We start from the raw sequence: 23993 nt of genomic DNA, 5'->3' as shown, positions 1-23993 counted from the left end.
CTTCTCTTCAAAGCCTCACACAGACCATGACATACTGATTGCCTACCTCCTACCCAACACTGAGGCAGGTATTATGGAAACAAAAGATTCACTATCCTTGAAGAGCTTATTAATTTGGGGAAGGAAGAGACAAGAAATAAGAGTATCAGATAATATTTAACCAAGGGGCAAACTAAATTTCCTACAATAATCTAGAGATTAAGGGGACTACAGCAGATTAACAAGGCTTCATAGAGCAATTAATATTTAAAGCTGGGGAAGGAAAGATTAGGTAAGTGGAGTGATTGCAGGGAGAGAACATTTGAGGCCAACAAACAGAAGATTGGGTTCCAGTTGGTGCCTTTCCATAAAAGATTTGTTTTCTTCTCTAAAAGTCTATGAATTAATGTCCTTTACTCCTCACCAGAGCAAAGTTTCTCAACCTCAGGACTCTTTAACAGTTGGGGTTCAATGATTCTTTGTTGTGGGGGAAGTCATGAACATTGCAGGATGTTGAGGAGCATTCTTGGCTTCCACCTACTAGATGCTAAGTCACATTCCCCAACTGTGACAAACAAAAATGTCTCCTGACATAGCCACATGTTTGGGGCAAATTTTCAGAACTGGCTCATCTCTCTAATTGAGAACCACTGCATTAGAGATGAATAAACTGACTCTGTGAGCCAATTCCTCCTTTACATTACTTGCTGTGAAAAAAATTTAACAGCTCACTTGAAAATTGTTATGTCTGGTGTGTAGAGATGGGCATCTTGAATCTGACAAAACATAAGCCTCAAAGCAACTTTAAAAATCTGCACTGAAGACTGTAGTTGCATAAAGACTGTTTCCACTCACTTGACAGATCATGTGAATATTTAAATATTTATATTTGTATTAATACCTTGTACCTTTGTCTCTTTCAAAGATACCATATTATAAACTAGAGTTTTTGGACAAGCTTTCCATTCTCACATGCCTTTGGGAGTAATAAAGAGAAGTCTTGACAATCATCTTTGTCTTAAAGGAGGAAAAAATAATGGGTTTCAGGAGGATTGTAAAGAACTTAAGAAATACCTCCCTTTACTGTTTTAAACCTCTCTAAAGATTCCTCTCTGAAGAGTTTCAATTCCTTCTGTATTAGTGTAAAACCACCACAGGCACAAATGTCTTCTGTTAAGATATAAGTTTTCTTCATTCCTGAACAAGTCACCTACAAGATTAAACTGACAAATACTTATAATGTACCTAATGTTACTCATTGCTATACTGGACAGCTTTGTAGATGTAAGATTTAGAATCTAAGGTGGGAGTTGAGGACAACCTTAAAAGGTAATTAAGAGCATAACACAGAAAAGGAATTCTATAGCTAGTAAGAACTATAGGAATTTGGAGCAGGTTGCTCTGGGGCAAGGTTTGTGGGTTAGATTTCAGAAACAGATAATATTTGAGCAGGGGCTAGGGAATGAAGAAGACTGGGAAAGAGGACAAAATGTATTCCTGGGAGATGCCCAAAAGAGCAGAGGTGTGAGGGCAAGGCAGGAGAGCAGGAAATCAACACTCAAGGAACTATGAGCAGTGCAATGTGGCTGAAGTTGAGATGGTTGGGGCAGGGGTAAGGCTTGAAGGGCATAGTTCTGTCAGATTGTGAAGGCCTTGATACAGTGCTAGGGAATGTTCTGTGTCCTCAGAGAAAGCTTCTGAGTAGTGAGACTACGTAATTAAAAGGAGAAAACTAATCCTTTATACAATGTTAGTTTATTTCACAACAATCCTATAAATGGGGCTTTATCACAATTTTAAACAAAAAGAAATTAAAATTCTGAGAGGTAAGGAAAATTGCTTCTGGTTATTGTTAGTATGTGACAAAAATGAGATATAAAAACAGGTCAAACTCCATTGTCCCATTCTCTTTCCCTGGCAACATACTGAAAAACTGCTTTAGTGAAAGGGGGAAGAGTACAATGAATTGCATTTAGTTCTCTCCACTACCTATGGGGGCAGACAAGTTGCCTAACATTACCTCCCTGCACTCTGCCTCACAAGCCTGCCACATTAGCCAGAACACTCGGAATGCCCCTAAAGACACACAGGGCTTTCCCTCTCTCCTCCCCACTGCTCTACAGGGATAGAATTCTCATCTGTCACTTAAAAAAATATATTTTTATTGCTATCAGAGAGGAAGGGTGAGGGAGAGAGAGATAGAAACATCAATGATGAGAAAGAATCATTGATCGGCTGCCTCCCACACGCCCCCTATTGGGGATCAAGCCCGCAACCCAGGCATGTGCCCTGACTGGGAATCAAACCGTGACCTCCTGGTTCATAGGTTCAAACTCAACCACTGAGCCATGCCGGTCAGGCTCATCTGTCATTAAGTTACCCACACTGAAAGGTCTGGCTCAAGCCTTACCTCTTCTGAAACCTTCCATGATCACCACAACCAAGAGTGATCTGCCTCCCTTCCAACTCCTCCTATATCCCAGAGGCCACGGTTAGGGTAACAAGAGATAATCAATGTGAGAGGCCAAGCTCCACCACACAAGGGCAGGCATGGGGAAGACTGACCTGGGCATAGGAGAGGGGAGAAACCATGACCAAGGAAAAGCATAAGTCCTCACTGTTGGGAGACTCTTTACTCAGAGCACTAGAGCTACAGTCAAAGTCCACTCTATTCTGAAGATTCTATAAGCAAAGGCACAAATGTCAGGCATGAAGAATGAACCTGGACAGTCTATCAACATTTATAGAGCAGAAGGACCTGATGGGCCTTGGAGATGGCTGGAAAGAAAATCAACAGAAATTAGTGAAGGTGATCCATAGAAGGAGCATGACGGCCACACGTATCAAAGCTTATAAGGAGGGGGCCATCTTAACAGTCCTGACACAGACGCAGGACCACCAGGCAATCAAGGGATCAAGGTCCAGTCATCATAAAGATAAGTACCATCAGCTAAGCCCAGAGACGCTGGTTTTGTAGAAGCCTAGAAAATTTTCCTAGATGATATACTCTAATTTCTCAAGTAACATCATCACTTATTAAAAAAGACTGATAGTCCCAAAATCACTCAAAAAAAAAGCACCGTGTATTTTCCCAGCTCAGGGAGAGAAGTGTTAGGGTTCAACCTTGTCAGCTTCCAAATTCTGCTTCCATTTCAGAATTAAAATAGTTGTAAACCAAGGAAGCATCACAAATAAAAGTGCTGTTTTGGAGTCAAGTCTTTAAGTTGTTCTTCAATGTATCTCTTATAACAATTAAATGCATATAAACATCTGCTTCAATGCAGCCACTTTTCAAACAACTCAAAGAAATTCCTCAAGAATGAACTACTATCCTTCACTATTAGTAGTTCATATCAGTTCACTATCAGTGAGTTGGTTGGTTTTTTTCTTTCTCTTAAAAAAAAAATAGAGCTATTCCTTTTCTGTTCTTTGCCTTTTAAGGGAATTAATTAATATCAGTCAGTTCTGAAGCCTCAGAAAAGTACAATTTCATAGAAAGGAGTTAACTAACAACTGCAACAGATTCCTAAAGGGTCCATAACATAAGAAACATTTAAACACTTGACAGTCCTTTCAGGGCAACAGGGACGGGGTCAGTGGATAGGGATCATACTGAGAAGGATGACATCTTTCATAGTGATGACAGAAGCAGCACAATATTTTTATATAAAACTTTTTTCTGACTATAAAATTAATACATATTTGTTACAAAAACTTTGGAAAATATAAATGCTTCCAGGACTGCTGCTTTTAGCTTCTAAAAAGGGTAATGAGAGGACTAGGGAGAACAATGGACAATTATTACTATTTTTCTAGGCCAATCTATCAACTATGGCCCTATTCCAGGTTTTCTTAGACTGCTAGTGAGGAAGGAAATGTGCTGAAGGGGCCATCCTGTCCTTCCTGAACACCTCCGGGACCAAGAAGTGGCAGATCCCCCCACAGAGTACAAGTTTATGTAAGCCGTCTGCTTGGACCAGACACAATGGACAAGGGGCCACCCTGGTCACTGGAAGAGAGGGACAGGATTTCCTTTTCCCCATCTAGCCAATCAGTGCTTGGATAATGGTTCAATCACTGTGCATTGTTCAAGTACTGGAAAGAAATGCCTCCTTAGGAGGCGGCTCTCAGGACTAATGACACTCTTATCAGTTAATAAGATCAATGGCCTTGTGTAGGGGATGTGGGCATAGACTAGGGCCAGACAAAAACTCAACTCTCAGACTCTGGTTAGAATGTAAAAGTACCAGTGTGGGAAAAGAGACCAGTGATAGCTGAGGAGGAATTACATTTTCTCCCTGGGCTGTCTCAGCCACTTAAATGGTATCAACAATTTCTCTATGATGATTCTGAAAGTAACATCTTTAAATTTTCAATGCCAACAAAACGATCCTACATGGAAGGTCCAATCACAGTTCAAGATAAGCCTGTGCTCATGCCGCAGTGCCCTATTGCTCTTTCTATGCCCTTCTCTTGTTACTTGTGCCCTCAGTACAGATGGTCCTGTAAGATAGTTAATCTACTACATTTAACCTCTCACCTCTCTAATCCAACCTTCACTAGTGTCGGTAGTGATCTTTCTACAACACTGTTTTGATCATGATAATTCTCGTCTCCCCCAAAACATCACTTACTTAGCACTTACAGTACTATGTGCCCAAAGTCCAAACCTTCTACCAGGCCTCCATCTCTCACCTCATCTCCCTTTGAAACTCTGCACATATCCTGCACCCTCCCCAGCACATGGTACTGACCATCCTTGCAAATACCATCATGCTTTCTTACCCTGTACCTTTGCTTATGCTGTTCCAAGGGCTAAAATGCTCTTCTCTTTGTTCCTCATATTGAAGAAACTATACTCCTACCTCAAGTGCCATTTACTCTGGAAAACCTTATCCTATCTAATAAAGAGGGAATATGCTAATTGACCACCATGCCCTCACAAAGATGGTGGCACCCACAGCCAATAAGGAGGGGATATGCTAATTGGCTGCCATGCCCTCAAAGACGGCTGTGCCCACAGCCACAAGATGGTGGCGCCCAGTCCCCTCAGCCCCTCAGGGAGGCAGGCATGCAGCACAGCTGGGCCAGCCCCTAGGCGGGTCTGGCCGCTCTGTGTGCCTGCCTCCAGTCCCCCAGTCCCCTCAACCCCCCAGCCGCCCAGGGCCAGCCCAAGGCGCAGGCAAGCCTCAGATGTCGGCTGCCCAGGGCCGGCCCGAGATGCAGGCAAGCCTCGGATGGTGGCTGCCGAGCCCACCCAGGGCCGCCCGAGGCTCAGGTAACCAGGGCCAGCTGAGGCTTGTGCTCCCTGCAGTGGCAGCAGCAGAGGTGTGATGGGGGCGTTGCCTTCCCCTGATCGCCGGGTTGCCTCCCGCCCCTGAGGGCTTCTGGACTGTGAGGGGGGGCAGGCCGGACTGAGGGACACCACCCCCCCTCCAGTGCATGAATTTTCATGCACTGGGCCTCTAGTTTTTTTATAACCTTCCTCTGAGTATCCAAAATACTTCTCTCTGTGCCTCTATTATAGCACTTCATTTTGCCTCTTATTATAATTCTTTTTTAACTCTCCTATACTATAATTTCTTAAGAGCAAGAATCAGCTATCATTTATTTTTGAAATTCTCATGTCATTATTTCTCTAAATGCAATCACTGATCACCTTTATTAGAATCACTTAGGACTCCGCAGATTTGCAATGCAGGAATTCTGCATCTTACCAAGCCTCCTGGGTTATTCTTGGGGCATATAATGTTTCAGAACCAGTCTTACTCAGAGCTTACATACTGCTGGTCGTAGGTGCTCAACAAAGGTGCACATGCTAACAACACACCTGGTGGCCACAGCAGACTAGCATTTGTTCTTTTCACAGAATCACAGAGTCAGAGCCAAAGGACTTTATAGTGGTGCAGCTGCTTCATTTCTCAAACAATTCAAGGATAGGAAAAGGCAGGAAAGAGTAGAAAATACTCTTCAGGGGAACTCTAAAAAAGAAAGACTCACAATGCTCAGACCAAGTAGAATAAGGAGGGAAAGAATGTGTGATGGTATCCTTTTCTCGGCCAGGGGTGGTTAAAAACAAAGCCCAGGAACTGAACTGCTTGTTCAGCTGCCTCAACTACTAGGTTTAGTAGCATATCTCCAATAATTTATTGAAGAGAGGGAGAAGAAGGGATAGAGAAGGAAAACAAGAAAGGTAAAATAATCAAAGAAGTTATGACTATGATCAGAAATAGGCATCTTAAGAAGAGATACAAGGAGAGAAGACCAAGATGATAATAACGTTGACATTAGTAACAACTAGCACTTATCTGGCACTTGGGATGTGCCAGGGCCTTTTCTACACAATATCTCCCCAAATAAGTTGCCAATAGGTGTTCTAATCCCCAGATACAGACTACAGATGAGGACACTGAGGTCTGCAAAGCTGACTTATTCAAGGACACTCAACTAGTTGGTGCCAGAACCAGAATGAAGGACCAAGTTTGGCTCTGCACCCTGTGCTCTAGCAACTAACCCACGGCTGTTGTAAAATGGAAGCCTGCAAATGATTTTAAAAATTTAAATGGGTGCAAATAAGTGAACGAAAAATAAGGGGGAAGATACAAAAAAATATATCTAAAATGAAAAATCTGACAGATGAATAAAAAGAAAGGGGATAAACAAGGAAGACATTTTAAGGTTAGTATATTTTATTTTAACCTACTATTTCTACATGTGATGTTATGTGTCTGGGCACTAAATGGAAGCAACTGGGGTTAGGAATGATTTTCCAAAACTGTATTTCAATATTTATTATTGGATTGCCCTCACTGCCCATGGTGTAATTACCACAGAAAGGTTGAGAGGTGAATAGATATAACCACAAACCATGTCACATTATTTTAAAAATGCATCAATTTCCTCTAACTTTCACCTCAGAAACTAGACAACTCTTTAATATAAATCACAGCACTGCAACAATATTTAAAACCAAATGTTCTCTCACAGGAGGTTAATGGGAACAAGCTAATCAAACTACACAGTTTCCTTTTGAAGAACCTCTTGCCATATAAAACTATAAAATCTTTAGTGATAAAGTTTTACTGTATAATGAGGAAATTCTGAGAAAACATGAGAAAAGAAGCCAAAGCAGCATATAAAATTCTGGGCTATCTGCCAGATTCATTATCTGTTATTTCCCCTCCCCAACCCCCTTCAAATTAGCAGTGATTTATCAAACAATACAAAAGACAAAAGGAAGGAGAAAAACAATATTTCAAAGATATTTTTCTCCAGTTTACATTTCCTCCTTTTCATTACCATATCCATCATCATTATTTAGGCACTTTCCCATTAAACAGAGATTCAAAAAAACAACAACAAAAGACTGTCATTCTGATAACATCCAGCTTTGACTGCTCATTCCATAACTGGGTTCCCGAGGGAGTCAGGTGGCCCTGAATCCGCCCCTTCCCTGCACCACCCCAGTGACCACAAATCAAAATGATCTGAGGTCTTTAGGAGTCTTGAGCCTTTGAATCTCTGGAGCTAAAGTTGTAATGAGGGTCCTGAAGTCCTTGGTGTTAGGAACACTCCTAAGGGTGCACTGCTTACTTAAACAATATGTTGCTAATATATCTCTAAAAAGTTCAAAGAGTTTACAAAATTCATTTTATTTAGAAAAAAGGAAACATCCTGACTCCAGCTGTCTAACTAGGACCTGATAATATCCCCATAAATGCTGATTTTTTTCTAATATATGTTTGCCCTCCATGGTAATGTGAAAGAGTGCAAGGATCAATTAGAAACCAGGCTATAGAACTAAGACTTCAACTAAAACTAAAGACATCTTCACCTTCCTGTACTTTCGCCCACTAAAACTCACTGCCACCTAATGACTTTTGTAACCAGGAGGTCTTGTAGATTGCTCAGTTTGTTTTAGAACCTATGGACCAAATAAGCCAACATTTTAAGAATTCAAGAAATACATTCTACAAATATACTCCTTTTTTTCCTACTGCTCTCTAGATAAAACCGATGCCTCTGTCTCATTGAACTCAGCATCCTTCAAACTTGTTATCTATTCCAAATCCCAATTTCCCGTTGAACTATGTTAAAAAAAAAAAAAAAATTTTTTTTTTCTTCTATGCATGAGCTTTGCACTTCCTTAATCTCTTCCAAGACATCTGCTTTCTGATGAAACCCAGGAGTCTCGAACTCTGAGTAGAACATTCACTGTGTGGTCTTAAAAGAGCCATATTCATGGATTCCTTTCAATACCCACTCCTAATTTGGATAAAACTTTCTTGGAACTATTTGACATACTGTTCTATAAAAATGATCCAAGAGATGACATATTGTAATGGTTCATACCTCAGTTACTGAAACATGCCCAAGTATAAAATTCGTACAAGAAAACAAACTAAAAAAATACAGCATCATTTTTTTTAAGACTTGGGAATGACATTTAGGGTTATCCTAATAAAATAACCAGCCTTTGCTGACATCTAGAGGTAAAAGCTATGTAGTGAAATCAGAGTTATAAAAACCCCAAATTAGCTTGCGGCATCCATGTGTAGAAACAATGGGAAACCAATAACTTTTGGGCAACTGGCCCTACCAATGACCACTATCCCAAGACACACTGCTTTCACCAACACATCAGTATAGCTTTTAAAAAACAAGACCACCAATACTGTGCTCCATACTGATCAGTTTATCGGACAGATTCCAGTTCTGAATAACCTGTGATGCTCCTCAAACACTCACATGCCCATATCCCAGTCCTAGACAAAGTCAGTGGGTGCTGAGATGTGATCTGGGCATCTGCAGTGTTTTAACAGCCCTGCCGGTGGTTCTTAAAAGCATCCTGTAACCACTGGGACAGGAAGCTCTGACCTTTCACAGTGTTAAACCTCCCCCATCCAGGTAGGCCAAAGTTCCAGGTGAAAGACTTAAAGCTTACATCTAAAGGAGGTTCAACTATGGCAGTATTTCTCAAAGTGTGGCAGGCTGAGCACCTGCATCAGATGAATCACTCTGAGAGTTTATTAAAATGTGGATTACTGGTTGCATCCATGGACAAATACATTATAACTTCTAAGAGGAAGACCCAGGAATCTGCAATTTAAATAAAATCCCAACATAGATTTTTGTATAATAGAACCAATCTAAATTGACAAAATTAAGGGACATCACAGAAACCTATCTTAGAAAAGCTTTAATTAATGCTATGGTCACAAGATCAGCTGACTTGAATTAGTCCACCACTAATTTCAACTGCAGCTGCTATTAGTCATGGTTTGAACAATATGGCTGATGTTCACAGAAATGTTCTGATCTCTGAAGTGTTTCCTTCCTTTTTTATCCTTTAGTATAACTTAGTGTTGTCTTTTCTAAGTGTAAAGTTAGTAGAGAAAATGTAGAGCATAAAAATCTATAACTCTACTAACCAGGGTTAACCACTGATGCCACTGGTGTATGTTCTCCAGTATTCTCTTCACACATACAAGTGAAAGCATATATAAAGTTTTTAATCCTGCTTTTCACATTTCTGAATAAATACTTTTATATCTTCAAAAGCATTATTTATTTAAAGACAGCATAATATTATTCATATGATTATGGTGTAATTCATTTACTCCATCCTGATTGTTGGAGTCTTAAACTGTGTCCATTTTTCATTGTTATAATGTTAAAACAAGCCTTGTGAGCATCTCTGATTATTTCCTAGAAAAAAAATTCCAAGCAAAAAAATGAATGAGTGGGTGAGTGTGAGTTTTAGGGATCTTGATACACACACAACAAACTACTCTCCTAATTATCAAGAGGCCACCCATCTCATCAAACTATTACTGGGCACTGAGTTTAATTATTTAAAAAAAAAAAAAAAAAAAAAAAAAAAGCTGTACCTATTTGAAAGGTAAAAACATTGAATGAGCATTTCCACACTGAGGATGAGACCATGAGGTCAGGATGAAAGGTAGGAATACCATTTATATAAGGAGGAGACTGAATCAGGATATCGACATCTCATTTGCTATGCTGACTAAATATACCAACAGAAAGCATATTACCCATACAATTTATCATTTATTGGAAGACTAGAGGCCCTGTGCACGAAATTCGTGCACTTGGGGGGTCCCTCAGCCCAGCCTGTGCCCTCTCGTTGCCCTCAGGGGATGTCCAACTGATGGCTTAGGCCAGGCGTCCTCAAACTACGGCCCGTGGGCCACATGCGGGTGTTTTTGCCGTTTTGTTTTTTTACTTCAAAATAAGATATGTGCAGTGTGCATAGGAATTTGTTCATAGTTTTTTTTTAAACTATAGTCCGGCCCTCCAACGGTCTGAGGGACAGTGAACTGGCCCCCTGTTTAAAAAGTCTGAGGACCCCTGGCTTAGGCAGTCGGACATCTTTAGTGCTGCCATGGAGGCAGGAGAGGCTCCCACCACTGCCACTGCGCTCGCCAGCCATGAACCCAGCTTCTGGCTGAGTGGTGCTCCCCCTCCCTGGGAGCGCACTGACCACCAGGGGGCAGCTCCTGCATTGAGCGTCTGACCCCTGGTGGTCAGTACACATCATAGCGACCAGTCGTTCTGCCATTGGGTCTATTTGCATATTAGCCTTTTAATATATAGGATTCATATTTTAACCAAGTCTGTGTAGTGTTTATTTGAAAATCTAACTATGGTTGCTATAAAAGTTAGGTGGCATTTTAAATAGTTAATGTTTACATAAAGAGATAAAGGGACTTCACTGTACTTTATCAGTATAATAAATGTGAAAACAAAAAACATAAGAAGGGCTCCCATAAAAACAGTATAAAAATCTATGATGAAAACTATAGTGCATTTTTAAAAGATTTACATTTTTAAGCTCATAGGAAGGAAAGGATGATGCAAGCAAAGAGGGAGAAATAATAGTAACAATCAATACTGGATTATAATGGGAGAATTACAGTTACCTTTTCCTATCTCTTTAACAATGTGTTCTCATATAAGAGTATTTTTCCTTAATACACGAAATAACTATATTTCTAAGTGAATATGAACTTAGTCAAGATTTTACTCTTCACTTTCCACAACCCACTCTCCCAGTCCAGATCATTTAACTGTGAGTCCTCTCACCCCTCATACACTAACAGGGAACAAATATTAATACAATTCTATCTCTACACTGTGTCTTCCCCCAACCCATATCCTTATTAATCTCCCCCAGGACCTCCTCCCACCTCATTTACACACTATCTATATAATCAGTACAATTTTCCTATGTGGCCCCATGTACATTCCCATTCTACCTCCCAAATATAACCTAATTAGAGGCCCGGTGCATGAAATTTGTGCATGGGGTTGGGGGCGGGGTCCCCTCAGCCCGGCCTGCACCCTCTTGCAATTTGGGACCCCCTCGGGGGATGTCTGACTGCCGGTTTAGGGATCAGGCCTAAACCAGCAGTCGGACATCCCTCTCGCAATCCGGGACCGCTGGCTCCTAACCACTCACCTGCCTGCCTGCTGGCCTGCCTGATTGCCCCTAACCACTCTGCCTGCCTTCCTGATCACCCCAACCACTCGCCTGCCTGCCTGATCACCCCTAACCACTCTGCCTGCCTGCCTCATCGCCCCTAACTGCTAGCCTGCCTCATCACCCCTAACCACCTCTGCCGTGGCCCCCACTGTCGTGGCTTCATCCAGAAGGATGTCTGGAATGATGTCCGAAAGGTCGTTTGACTGTCCAGTCTAATTAGCATATATGCTTTTATTATTATAGATGTAAAGTCACTTCATTTCTCAACTGTGTTCAATTTCCTATCTCAGGGACACTGCCAAGTGTATTCCTTCATTCTACTGTTAAAAGTATTTCCTTACTCTGGAATGCCCTCCCATTCCTGCTATTAAAAACCCAAAAGTCTTCAGAGGCCCAAGTTAAGTCATGCTACTTCCTTCTTGAAGCTTTCTTAGACCTCCTCAATTAAATTAAATGTTCTCTGGCAATCTCATGACCCTTTGAGAATAAGGAACACTACTCCTGTTTATCTCCCACCATAGTACTGTGATTGCCAGAATGCAAGAAAAATAACCTATTTAGTACTAGGTAGGCTGTTGAGAGCCTTGCATGTAGCACATGCTCAACACATGTTGACTTGCTTTACTGAAGTCTCTTTTTTTTTTCTAAACCTGGCAATTTTTAATCTGATGCCCCCCCGCCCCAGAACCCAGTGCTTTAAAAGAAGCCAAATCCTCCAAGCTGACTCCATGTCCTAAAAATGTCTGCTTCTCCACCAACTGTACCATTAACTACCTTTTGTTCTTCTGTTTAATTCAAGATCAAGGAGGTATGCAAGCAGAGAATCCCAACACGGATCCCTAAACCAAAATCTACAGGCATCACTAAGCTTCCCCCTAAACCTCCCCCAGGGCCAATGGATAAGCCCATTAACCACACTGGCTATGGGAAGCTACACATCATAAGGACTGTCACCTCCAACACTTTCCTGCACATGGGAGGGAAAAGGTAAGTCATGCCAATGCACTGCCTGGATACATTAACCTACAGAAAGACCTGGAAAGCTGAAATTACCACTATGGAAGGCCAAAGAGGACAAGCCATCTCTCCAGGAAATGAAGCAGCAGCAAACTGACAGGTGGTTTATTCACAGGTTTCTGGACCTGGTAAATGAATGTCACACTGAAAGAGTAGCACAACTACAATTATTTTCACCTATATTTGTGTAAATGCATATATGCACAATCACAAGCCCAGACATACCCCCCAAATCCTCATCCTACCTGTAATCCAACCCAAAATTGGGACTATTTATCACTATCCTGGGATAGGACTGAATTCACTAGGACAATTCAAAAGTTTTCTGGTGAACCCAGAAGTAATCCTTCATTCCACAAAACTTGATTGATTCATATTTTGCTAAGAAGATGTGCTGGTGAGAATTCCTAATCTGCTTTAAGAAAGTAATATTACTTCCATCAATTAAAATCATATTTAAGGTCTAAAACTGATTTCTTTATGAGCAGGAGAAAATTAAAAAGTGGTAATTCTTACCATTTTTACAGGAGAAAAAAAACAACAAAAATGAGTAATAGCTAAACACATGTATTGTGTGGCCTACCTGATAATTGCTGGTACAGTATGCACACTTGACTGCTGGTACTTAATCTTCTGTCCCATATTTCTAGTAGGTTGTTCCTTCTGTATATACCAGGCCATGGACTCATATTGTAAGGCAATCACCAGCTTGTAAGACAAATCATTTTAGATTGGTATTGCTGCTTTCTATAAGCAATCAGGACATTGGAGAATCAAAGTTCACTAATATTGAGTTATTTTAGGGAGATATGAATCATTGTCCTAGGTGATAAAAAACATAATTTATTATTTCATAGGACATTCTTTAATCAATATCTCTTCCCTGAATCAATGCTATAGAAAAATCAGTTGATGCAACAAAAACTTGGTATCAGGAGACTCAAATTCCAAACCCGGTTTTTCACTCATTTGACACTGAGCTCATTCATTAGTTGAGGTGTTGAGTTTCTCATACATAAAACAGGACAGCTGAACAATTCTTCAGGTCTCTTCCAGTTGTGATAATCCATGAGTATGTCTAACTACAAAATGTTGGATTCAACCAGTCATCTATGAGACAGAACTCAGTCTCCTGACAGGAAGCTAAAGTAATTATTTTCATCACACTGAACACTCTTACTGAATCAAGAAAAAGATGTGTCTGTAACTCAGTGTGGACAGAGTAATACAATGATGTTTTAAGACAAGGCATTTTGGACATGAGAGACAGTTATATTTCATAAAGTTTCAGCCAGAAAAAAAAAAAAAGAAGAAGAAGAAGAAGAAGAAGCGCATGACCCAATGTTTTCTGTGATCCTGCATGGAGAACTGGAGGCATGATGAAAGAAATCCTCATGGCTAAGGACACTGTTTCAGACAGCTGTCCTGAGACGGAACCAATGGAGCAGGAGCAAAGAAACAGTCATTCTCCACACTCATCATTAAATCAAGCCTGCTTCAATGCATTGATGCCACCAAGCCCACTCCTATTTCCAGGAGGAGGAGAAGGGCTGGAAGCATGGGCAGGACCAAACTATGCATGTCAGAAAGAGGGATGATGTGCAGCAGCCCCAGAAGGCAAGTGGCAAAGGGAGAAGGTGGGGAGGCCAGGTGAATGAAAAGTCTGAAGTAGAAAAGTCTAAAGTAAAGGAAAGCAGTAAGAGAATAGTGGAAAGAGTGGACTACAAACAAAGGTGATGAAGCTGTGACACCAAAAATAGTACAAGAGACAATTCAGAGAGAAGTGCAGAGACAATTCAGAGGGAAGTAACGGGTGGGTAGTGCTGTGTAGCACTGTGTCCGACATAATCAGGTAATGTTAAGTGACCAGAGGAAGAGTGAATTAAAGAAAGAAGGGCTATTCAGTCAAGCCATAAGTGAAAAAATGTGCTAAGATATGGCAATGGTGTATGATAGAGTCAGGAAGAGAAGTTATGCTGGGTAACATTCAACACTGATAATTATACTAATGGAAAGAAAAAACACTGGACCTCCTATAATGGAGACCAAATAGACTGAAAAGAAGCATAGGAAAAAAAAGTACCAACAACAGTCCCAGCAAATCAGAATACTCTGGGAACATTTTACCTTGAAGAGGAGTGCAAATTATGTTTTATGTTGGAGATTCCAAAATTGTTTTCTCCTCTGTTGGGAGACTCCCTAAATACAGTTTCATGGCAAGCTGGCCTAAGTTCAAGAGCAAGAAAGAAAAGAGGGACAAGGTATTGTATAAAGTACTAAAAACAAGGTAGGAAAATAGCTATACTTCTCTGGCAATCAGCAGAAATCTGCTTTAAATGGTAATACAGTTCTAATCCTATTAAAAGTCTTTAAACTAACTAAGTCTATTTTAACAAAAAGATTACCAACCAAAACCATACTTATGTTAAGTAATATGTAATACAATGAAAATGCATAAATATCTAAGAACTGGGAATATTATTTGGAGTTCAATAAAATGGTGTTGGACCTATAACAAAACTAAAATAAAAAGAATCCTGTCTCCTGAGCATAGTCCTGTCCCATTTTCTGCTGAAATGCAGCCCCTCTGAAGAACAATGAAAATAAAAGAAGCTGTCGTAATAATTCTACAGTAACTTTATGTAGGAAGAAGATAAAAATCCAAATGAATGAAAATAAATCCAATATGTAACATAAATTTTAATAATCCGATACTTTTATCCTGGAATCTTTCCTTAGCCCTTCACTTATTTAGCTTCAGTGATTTCTAATCTTGTAACTGTTTGAAATAAAGTATAGGCACACAAGTGTGTTTTTTACAAACTGAAGGCAAGATCTTCCCACAGCAAAAAGATTATGACTTCACATTTTTGCAATACTTGCTTTACTGCGGTGGTCTGGAATTGAAACTGCAATATCTCCAAGGTGTGCCTGAATCTGATTTTAGGAATGTGACTGCTCTAATATATGACTGATAACTAAGGACTGAGTAATGGAGTAATTAATGTAAAACATAACTCTTCCTGGGTTATGTTTCAGTTTTCCTTTTTCTGGGGACGTGTGACATACAACTTGGAGTCTGACTCTAATCTGGGGCACAAATTCCGCCCACTGTCTGTTCCTCATAAGAAGAAAATTTTGTGAGATGTGAAAATTACATGAAATTCAAATGTTGGTGTCTGTTGATAAAGTTCTATTGGGATACAGCCACACATGTTTGTTAACATATTTACTGTCTGCGATTGTATTTTTGCTAGAATGGCAGTCAGGTAGCTGTAGCAGTAACTGCCTGGCTAGAAAAGCCTAAAATATATACTATCTGGTCTTTTATAAAAGAAGTTTGCCGAACTCTGCTCTAGTGTGAACTAGTCTAATGAAGAACTCAGGAACAAGAGCTTAAGAAAAACTTAATCAACTAGTTAATACTAATAATTCAATTAGCAATCCTATGAAAGCTGATGAAAATGGGGAAACGATATTTCAAGCTGTTTGTGATATATAGTAAAATGTTTAATTCTATGAATGCACTAAAATGTTCAACAAAAGAACATCAGATAAGAGCACGTCAAAGAATGTGTGCCACAAAATAATGTGTTACTTATTGTTGAATGAAAGTATTTCTAGGCCTTCCAAATTCCTGGTATTTTTCAAAAAAATTCATAGACACTTAGCAAAATTACAGCAGAACTACTAATGTACTTGTGATTTGGAGACAGATGTGTAAACTGTACCTTTACGTATTCATAATTGTTGTCAAGAATTTGTTTTAATCACTTGCAAGGATCATGGAAATTGTATTATGTTACTGAATTCAAGAGGTTTGCCACTTTGGGGTGCTCTCAATTCAAAAATGAGATGTGGTTGTCTGAAGGCAGTTTTATTTACTTCCAGCAAGTCAAGAGTCAGGGTATTCATATCCAAAGCTCTACCTCCCTAAAGGGAGGCTTAGCCATTTGCTTATATACACTACTAGAGGCCTGATGCATGAAATTCGTGCAAGAGTAGGCCTTCGCAGCTGCGGTGGCTGCCTCAATCCCTCCCTCACAGCTGCAACTGCAGCTGCAGCCCCGGCTTTGTCTGGAAGGTCATCTGGAAGGATGTCTGGATGGCGGTTCAGTTGATTTGCATATTATGCTTTTATTATTGTAGATTTTGTCAATTTCACATGCTGATTTCTTCTTTGCAGTTGGCTTATCAAGTTGGGTTCTTGTCAAGCTTATCCTATTTACAGCTGGTCTGCAAACACTGTGCTACATTTTAACATTTAGTAAGAAGAACATTTAGTAAGAACAGCCCAGACCTTTAGACCCTTGTCCTACTTAATATATAAAACTAGCCCATAAAGGTTATCTGTGGGTCCATATGTTATAGTCAAGTTCAGAACAATGTAGCACTCCCTCTCTCTCCATTCTCCTTCATCTCGCCTTTTAAAAGTTATCCTGCCCCTGTTTTTTGCCCCTGAACTTATGTCTTAAAGAAATATTATTTGAATTTTGATTGAACCACATCAATGTGCAAATACCATAATGTAAGCAGATTATGCTTTCCCCCCTCTAATTCCATTACAAGTGTCTAAAATAGGGCCAAGTGTGAGAGCTCAATAAATGATTTTGAAAATAACATGCCCTGAAAGTTGATCCTCTGTTGTATGTTATCAAAATCTACTGTAAATATTCCAAGTCTGGGTTTTACATGTAGAGTCACTGCTCTACAACATCTACTATGCATGGCTGCCTATAGGCCTAACTTTCATGTGAAAAAGGAAAAAAAAAAAAGCCACAAAAAAAACCCTGGGTTATTCAGGTTTAAAGGAAAGATCCAAAGTGTTCCCCTACTTTGTCATTTTGAAAAGGAATTCAGCATAGATAAAGCAACGTGATTTGAAAGAGATACTATAAAACATCCTATCTAATAATAGACAAATATGCAAATTGACCACACCTCTGACACACCACAAGCCACACCACCATCCAATCAGAGCGAGTATGCAAATTAACCCAAACCAAGATGGCTACAGCCTCAGAGAGCAAGGTTTCCTAGGTAACAGAGGAAGCCAAGCTTTCCACCTGCCCTTGCCAGGCCTAAGCCTCCACTCAAGCTACAAAGTTTCAATTATAGAAGGTAAACAAATTCAAACAAATGGCCGCAGAATGGAGCTTGAGAGAGCAGGCCAGGGTTGCCGAAGGCAACAGGGGAAGCAAAGCTTTCCGCACACCCTGGCCGGGCCCACCCACTTAAGGCAACAAAGTTTCAATTATAACCCCAACACAAATGGCTGCCGGCCTCGGAGGGAGCCCCAGGCTTGGCTCTGCTCCAGGCTACAAAGTTTCAATTGTAGAAGGAAAATAAATTCCAGATACCAGGGCCTCCCCTTGGGTTGCCAGGGGGCGTGGCCGGCCTGCAAACCACCACAGGCCCCTCGCTCAGGCCGCCCCACACCCCAAGGGAAACCCCCACCTGATCCAGGACACCCTTCAGGGCAAACCAGCTGGCCCCCACCCCTGTACCAGGCCTCTATCCTATCTAATAAAAGAGTAATATGCAGATTGATCATCACTGCAACACACAATATAGCTGCCCCCATGTGGTCAAAGATCCTGCCCCCATGTGGACACAAGATGGCCACCACAAGATGGCCAGCAGGAGAGGGCAGTTGGGAGGCACCCGGCCTGCAAGGGAGGGCAGTTGAGAGGGACCAAGCCTGCAAGGGAGGGCAGTTGGAGGTGATCAACCCTGCAGGAGAGGGCAGTTAGGGGTGACCAGGCTGGCAGAGGAGGGAAGTTGGGGGCAAACAGGCTGGCAGCAGAGTGGTTAGGGGGTGATCAGGCTGGCAGGCAGAAGCGGTTAGGGGCAATCAGGAAGGCAGGCAGGCAAGCAGTTGGGAGCCAGCAGTCCTGGATTGTGAGAGGGATGTCCGACTGCCCGTTTAGGCCCGATCCCAGTGGGATCGGGCCTAAACGGGCAGTCGGACATCCCTTGAGGGGTCCCATATTGGAGAGGGTACAGGCTGGGCTGAGGGACAACCCCCCTCCGTGCACGAATTTAGTGCACCGGGCCTCTGGTATTAAATATTACCAAAAAAATTTACAATGCCCATTTCAGCAATCACAAACAAAATGTACAATCACATTGATTCTAAATGACAAAAGCTGTCACCTGTAGCAATTACTGGCTCATTTACAAAGCAAAAGTCTGTTGTCCCCTTTCAAAACATAATTTATAAAACTAAATCCAAATATGAATAAATCAGGATATTCCTTGGCCTTTCTTTGTGAAATTGGGTAGCTGGTTATTTAATTTACTGAGATAAGGAAGTCTGGAGAAGAGGCAGATTTGGGAATAATTCAGTAATTGGGTCTCATTTGCATTTGACATTCCTATGAAATAAGTAAAGACTTTACGAAGACAGCCAGGTATCTGAGCCTTGAGCTCTAGGATCAAGTTTGAGTTCTTGGTAGAGATGGTAGAGTAGGTTTCAATGGTGCAACCTACTTATTTGTATCCAAGTAATCAATGTTCTTTAGAAGAGCAAACTTAAGGAGACTAGAGGTTAATAGACACAGTTTGATAACAATGATCTATATAAACAGAAAGGTTTATAAGATATGAACCTCTTTAAATTGATAAAGGATTGTTATTTTAGAGATGATCCTCCTACCATTGATAATTAGAATAATTATCTATGAGAAATTTAAGTGCACAGACTGGTTTCAGATTACCTGCCTATGAATACAGCCTCCTCACTTACTAAGTGAATAACACTGGGCAAATAATTTAACTATTACCACCTCAATTTCCTCATCTATAAAATGGGAAAAACAATAGTTAACTACCTCATGGGGTACTTATGAAGATTAAATGAGCAATCAAAACATTATTTGTCACATAGTAAGCACTCAACAAATCCAAGTTAGTATTATTTGCAGTCTTCCACACTATACACAGAAGTGTCCTCAGACTTCAGTTTTCTAGTTAGATGCTTGGTAAGAGATGACATCAAAGATTCAGAATTAACTAGGGAAATCATATGAAAAACCCACCTAAAAGAAGTGGAGGCTAAGAGTTTTGCAGATTGTTAAGACCATCCTCTTTAAAAGTAAGCTATATGTTTGCCAGTCATTCCTAAATCAGTATCTACAGCCCTGACCCAACCCTGGAGCTCCAGACCCAGCTGACTACTAGATACTTGACTTGGCAATTTAATAGGCATGTTATTGGAATAAAAAGGGGAAACAATCAGTGTTCTCTTAAGTTAGTGAGCGATCAAGTGGCCATCTCCATCTCCAGGAACTCCCAACTCGGCTCCTTAAGTCATGAAATCCATGCAGTAAATGACATTCTCTGTTTTCAGCTTCACACTGAGTCAACTACATGAAATCTCAGGCAGATACGTCTGCTCACTTTATCATTAATGTTTTGCAGTCATGATTCTACTGCATGTATTGTTCACTTAAATCAGTTCAAACAATTTGTTAAGGAAGGCAGGGAATAAGAAAATAAGTGGAAAAAAAATTAGATGCTGTAAGATAATTCCTGGGTTCTGCTGCCTGAAGAAGACTGCACTACACATTCCTCAACAGAAGCAACTCTCAGCTGTCTTATCTTAGGCCATGACTTCAATCACCACCATTAATGTCACCTATAGAGAGATCACACATGCCAGGTGGACCAGCACAGTTCCAGCAAAACTCTAACAGCATGGCTTTCCACTCTCTAAGTGTCTGGATTGGATGAGAAATTATATGTCTACTTATGTATATAATCGCCAAGAGATCTGCAGCATCTTGCATTCATTCATCCATCCATCCATTCATTCATCTAATATCTACCAAACACCAAGTGCCAGGTTCCATGTTGGGCTCCATTACAATGCAGGATTCTAATATAAAAATGACATATCTTGAAAAGCCACAAGATATATGAAGAAAGGGTCGTATTTAGATCAAGAGCTTCAGTAAGAGTCTCCGAATTACATACCACATCTAAGAAGACATGAGAACAGCAAAAAACAGTATATTTGCTTAGACACATAATAAACAGATAACTGGATACATTTGACAGCTGTTATACACAGTGTAAAACCAGCAAATATTTGTTGAATAAATGACTAAAATGCTCCATTGTATTGTCACCATTGGTGTGAACTGGGAACAGGTGATAAGGAAAGATGTTTATTTTTATAGACAAGTAGCACACAACAGGAATAAAAGCATCATTACAACTATCTTTCCTTTTTTCTGATTTAAGGTACTATTTCTCCTTTGAACTTCAAAACATAACTTACACATTTTAGGCTGATTTTTCCCTATTAATGTAGGAAGAATCAGGAAATCTGAATCGGTTCAACTGTGATTTCTTCCAGATTAGAAATACTATACAGATTAGTTAGCCAAATTACCAGTAAATTATCACTCAAGCTCACTTTACCTAAAAGCAGTTAACAAAGCAAAGACCTCTGACAAATTTAATGTTAGTAATTTTCAAAGCTCAGAAGGAATCTAAAAAGTAAGGTGATCCTGGCAACTCCAATGTATTATCTTGATGGGGATTCTGGCAACTTAGATGAAGGAGGCTGTAGCACTTTAAAGTTCTACTAGATTCAATGTTTAGAACTGTTGGTGGGTAAAACCCCTAAAAAGATAATCCCTAAGAACCCTCATTTTACAGATCATGATAATGAGGCTCCGAGAAGCCATGTAGTAATAGTGGGAAAATTGTGACTTAGAAAGTCAGGCACATTTGACTAACCTCTTCCCAGATCTTTTCCTTGCTGTGTATTTCTCAGAACAATACTTTTCTGTTTTTCATTTATAAAAATGACACTTACCTTTTAAAGATATTATAAAGATGAAATAAATTCTTATTTATGAAAACATCTAGCACATAACTGATGCTCAATACAAGTTGATTTCCCTCCTTCCAAAGGGTAACTAACTTTAGAGACACATTGCTGGTGAGCAGCAAGAGACAGGACTAGAATCAAAAATTAGGATTCCATTCACCACTAGAAAAGATTTTAATTAGTTCTTAAATGGTCTCTATCCTTTTAAGAAATATAGCTTTAACACCTGAGTTAAGGGGAGAGGGTAATTAAAGTAAATATGGGACACCACAGCCTACAAAGAAAGTTATTTGTGCGTTGCAACACAGAGATGCATTTGCTAGGAATAAAGATGCAAAGGAGTCAGGAAGTTTAATCGAGGACGTATTACATTGGCTACTTTTAAAAAATGACTTCTGCTCAAGATCATATATGTATCCCATTCATTTAGGGTCATTTCTATTGGTCAAGTACTCTATCAATAGTAATATATTTAATGGAGACATTTTTATTAAAGAAATATAGTGTTAAAACAAAAATGACATCTGCTCAGTTTATACTGAAAGCTGCCCTTGTGGAAACATGCTTTAGTAGAATTTTGTTGTTTTTAACAGACATTTCATGTCATATTTCAACATTAACGTTTGCAGCAAATATGTATTAAGTGTCGATCAGGTGCAGGGCCCTGTGGACTATACGGACATATATCAGACTTTGGCCTTGTCCTAAAAAAATCTCAGAAGCTAGTAGAGAGGCCGGCCAACTTTGAAGAAAGACAATCAAGAACATAATTAAGCCTTATGGGACTTGAAAAGTTCAATGCCAGATCTATGGTGAGAAGTTACTTCATGCTATCTATTCTAGGATAAAATGCCCACGGCATTGGCAGTGGGTACACACAGCATGGCAAACACCGTATGAATTGTGTGAACTTAATTCTAGTCCTGTTTCCGATTCCAACTAGTTATGTGCACTTGTCAAATTACATCTTTAGGTCTCACGCTCCTCAACTGTAAAATGAGTTCAAACGGATGATCTCCAAGCCTCCTTTAGGCTCCAACAGTCCAAGTTACATCAGTATGACGACGATAGCAAGAAAAACTCTAGTTTATATTTACCACACACTTATTATGTGCCAAGCACTGTGCTACAGTGCATCCTTTATATTATCTTCCTTTAGCCTTCACAACAACCTTATGAAATTGGCATTGTTATTATCCTTTTTTTAGAGATGGGGGGGGGGGGGAGCAGTGTTACGGGGCTGGAGTCGCGGTTTGAACGGAAGCAGTCCGCACCTACTCTAGGAGTTATTCTTAACCACTACAACCCAAACTGTGTCTTCTCGAAAACGGTCTTTATCCACTAAGAAATAAGGAAAAACAAAACAAAACACAAGAAAACAGAGCTTGGAAAAGGGCCCTTCCTGGCTGGCGGGCAGATCTGGGTTAATGTCACACTTATCGGTTCCACGTGTTGGTAAGTCTCAGCACCACCGCCCCGGCGATGCCCGCGCGCTCCCTCGGCCGTGCGCCCCTCAGCCGGACGGAGCGGGGGACGGCCCGGGGCGGCCCGGGCGGGGGCGCGCGGAGGGGCTCGGGGCGGGGGAGGCCCCGCAGGAGCGCAGGCAGAGTGGGTACCTGGGCTGCTGGCGGCTCCTGCCGGCTGGTTCTCCCACCAGTCGTCTCCAAGGTCGTCTGCCATCTCCACGCGGGACTCGCCGTGGGCGGACCACTAGGGAAAAGCTTACGGAGGCAGAGACTCGCTGTCTCTCAGCCAGGGGTCCGAAGCAGCAGCACACAGGACCTCGCCTCCGACCGCGTCGCCTCCGCCCCGCAGCGATGGCGTCAGAACCTCCGCCCCGCCTCCCCGGCAGCCGCGCCCAACTGGTCGCAGTTTCCACATCTGTGCTCCTGGGCAGGATCGGTTTGGAGACTCAAAATAAATCCCCATAAAAGCACAAAGGCAAGAAGACGCATAAGCAAAAAATATACATTATATTTTTAATTAATTATTTTGAAGCTTTAGGTTTTATTTTTTGCTTAAAGTTATTGTCGAAAGTTTGAAACCGGATGCGAAGACAGTTTTGCTCTGCTCAGTTTCAAAGAACCCGAGCCGCGGGACCAGACCCTAGCACGTGGCTGTGTTTTCGTGTGTGTGTCAAAGTCTGGCTGTCCTGTGCTTATACAGTTTGCCCTTATAAAAGGTGCGCAAGAGCTCATGACCATGAATGTTGGGCCTTTGTTGTAGATGTGGTTTCTGCTCTTTTTCTACGATGTAAAGAAAATGATTGGTCTGTAAGGGCTCGCCCACGGAAAGACCCTGCTTGTCCTAAGAGTTTAGAATCGACTCCCTCACCCCCCTTCCATTGTGCAACTCTTCCCCACCCCCCTCCCGCCTCCGCGCCCCGGGCATATGCCCTTGACCCGAATAGAACCTGGGACCTTTCAGTCCACAGGCTGACGCTCTATCCACTGAGCCAAACCATTTAGGGCCCTACAGTGCTTCTTGTCGCACTTTCAAGGTGAAGTGCCAGAGATGGGCAAGGAAAACCTGATGGGCGCCGAGTGCTGCAGCCAGCTGTAAGGTAAGTATAGACAATATTTTCAGGCTGGTCTTTTTACACAGCAGTAAAAATTTTAGGAAAAAGAAAGTATTAAATACACGCAACGT

General features: G+C 41.0%; 2 protein-coding genes across 2 annotated transcripts in view; one reads left to right on the top strand and one right to left on the bottom strand.

Annotated features, from left to right (window-relative positions):
* The window catches only part of FILIP1L (filamin A interacting protein 1 like), a 53953-nt gene extending 38103 nt beyond the window's left edge, over nt 1-15850 (top strand). The window contains exon 3 of the mRNA XM_079767143.1: nt 12285-15850. Within this exon, the coding sequence (XP_079623269.1) occupies nt 12285-12476 (192 nt within the window). The 3' untranslated portion in view covers nt 12477-15850. The remainder of the gene's footprint in view (nt 1-12284) is intronic.
* The window catches only part of CMSS1 (cms1 ribosomal small subunit homolog), a 402242-nt gene extending 379091 nt beyond the window's left edge, over nt 1-23151 (bottom strand). The window contains exon 1 of the mRNA XM_079767140.1: nt 22961-23151. Within this exon, the coding sequence (XP_079623266.1) occupies nt 22961-23024 (64 nt within the window). The 5' untranslated portion in view covers nt 23025-23151. The remainder of the gene's footprint in view (nt 1-22960) is intronic.
* Nucleotides 23152-23993: the final 842 nt, after the last annotated feature.

Source organism: Cnephaeus nilssonii (assembly GCF_951640355.1).
Source record: "Cnephaeus nilssonii genome assembly, chromosome: 3".
Taxonomy (NCBI): Eukaryota; Metazoa; Chordata; class Mammalia; order Chiroptera; family Vespertilionidae; genus Cnephaeus; species Cnephaeus nilssonii.
This window is presented reverse-complemented; position numbering and strand designations above follow the sequence as displayed.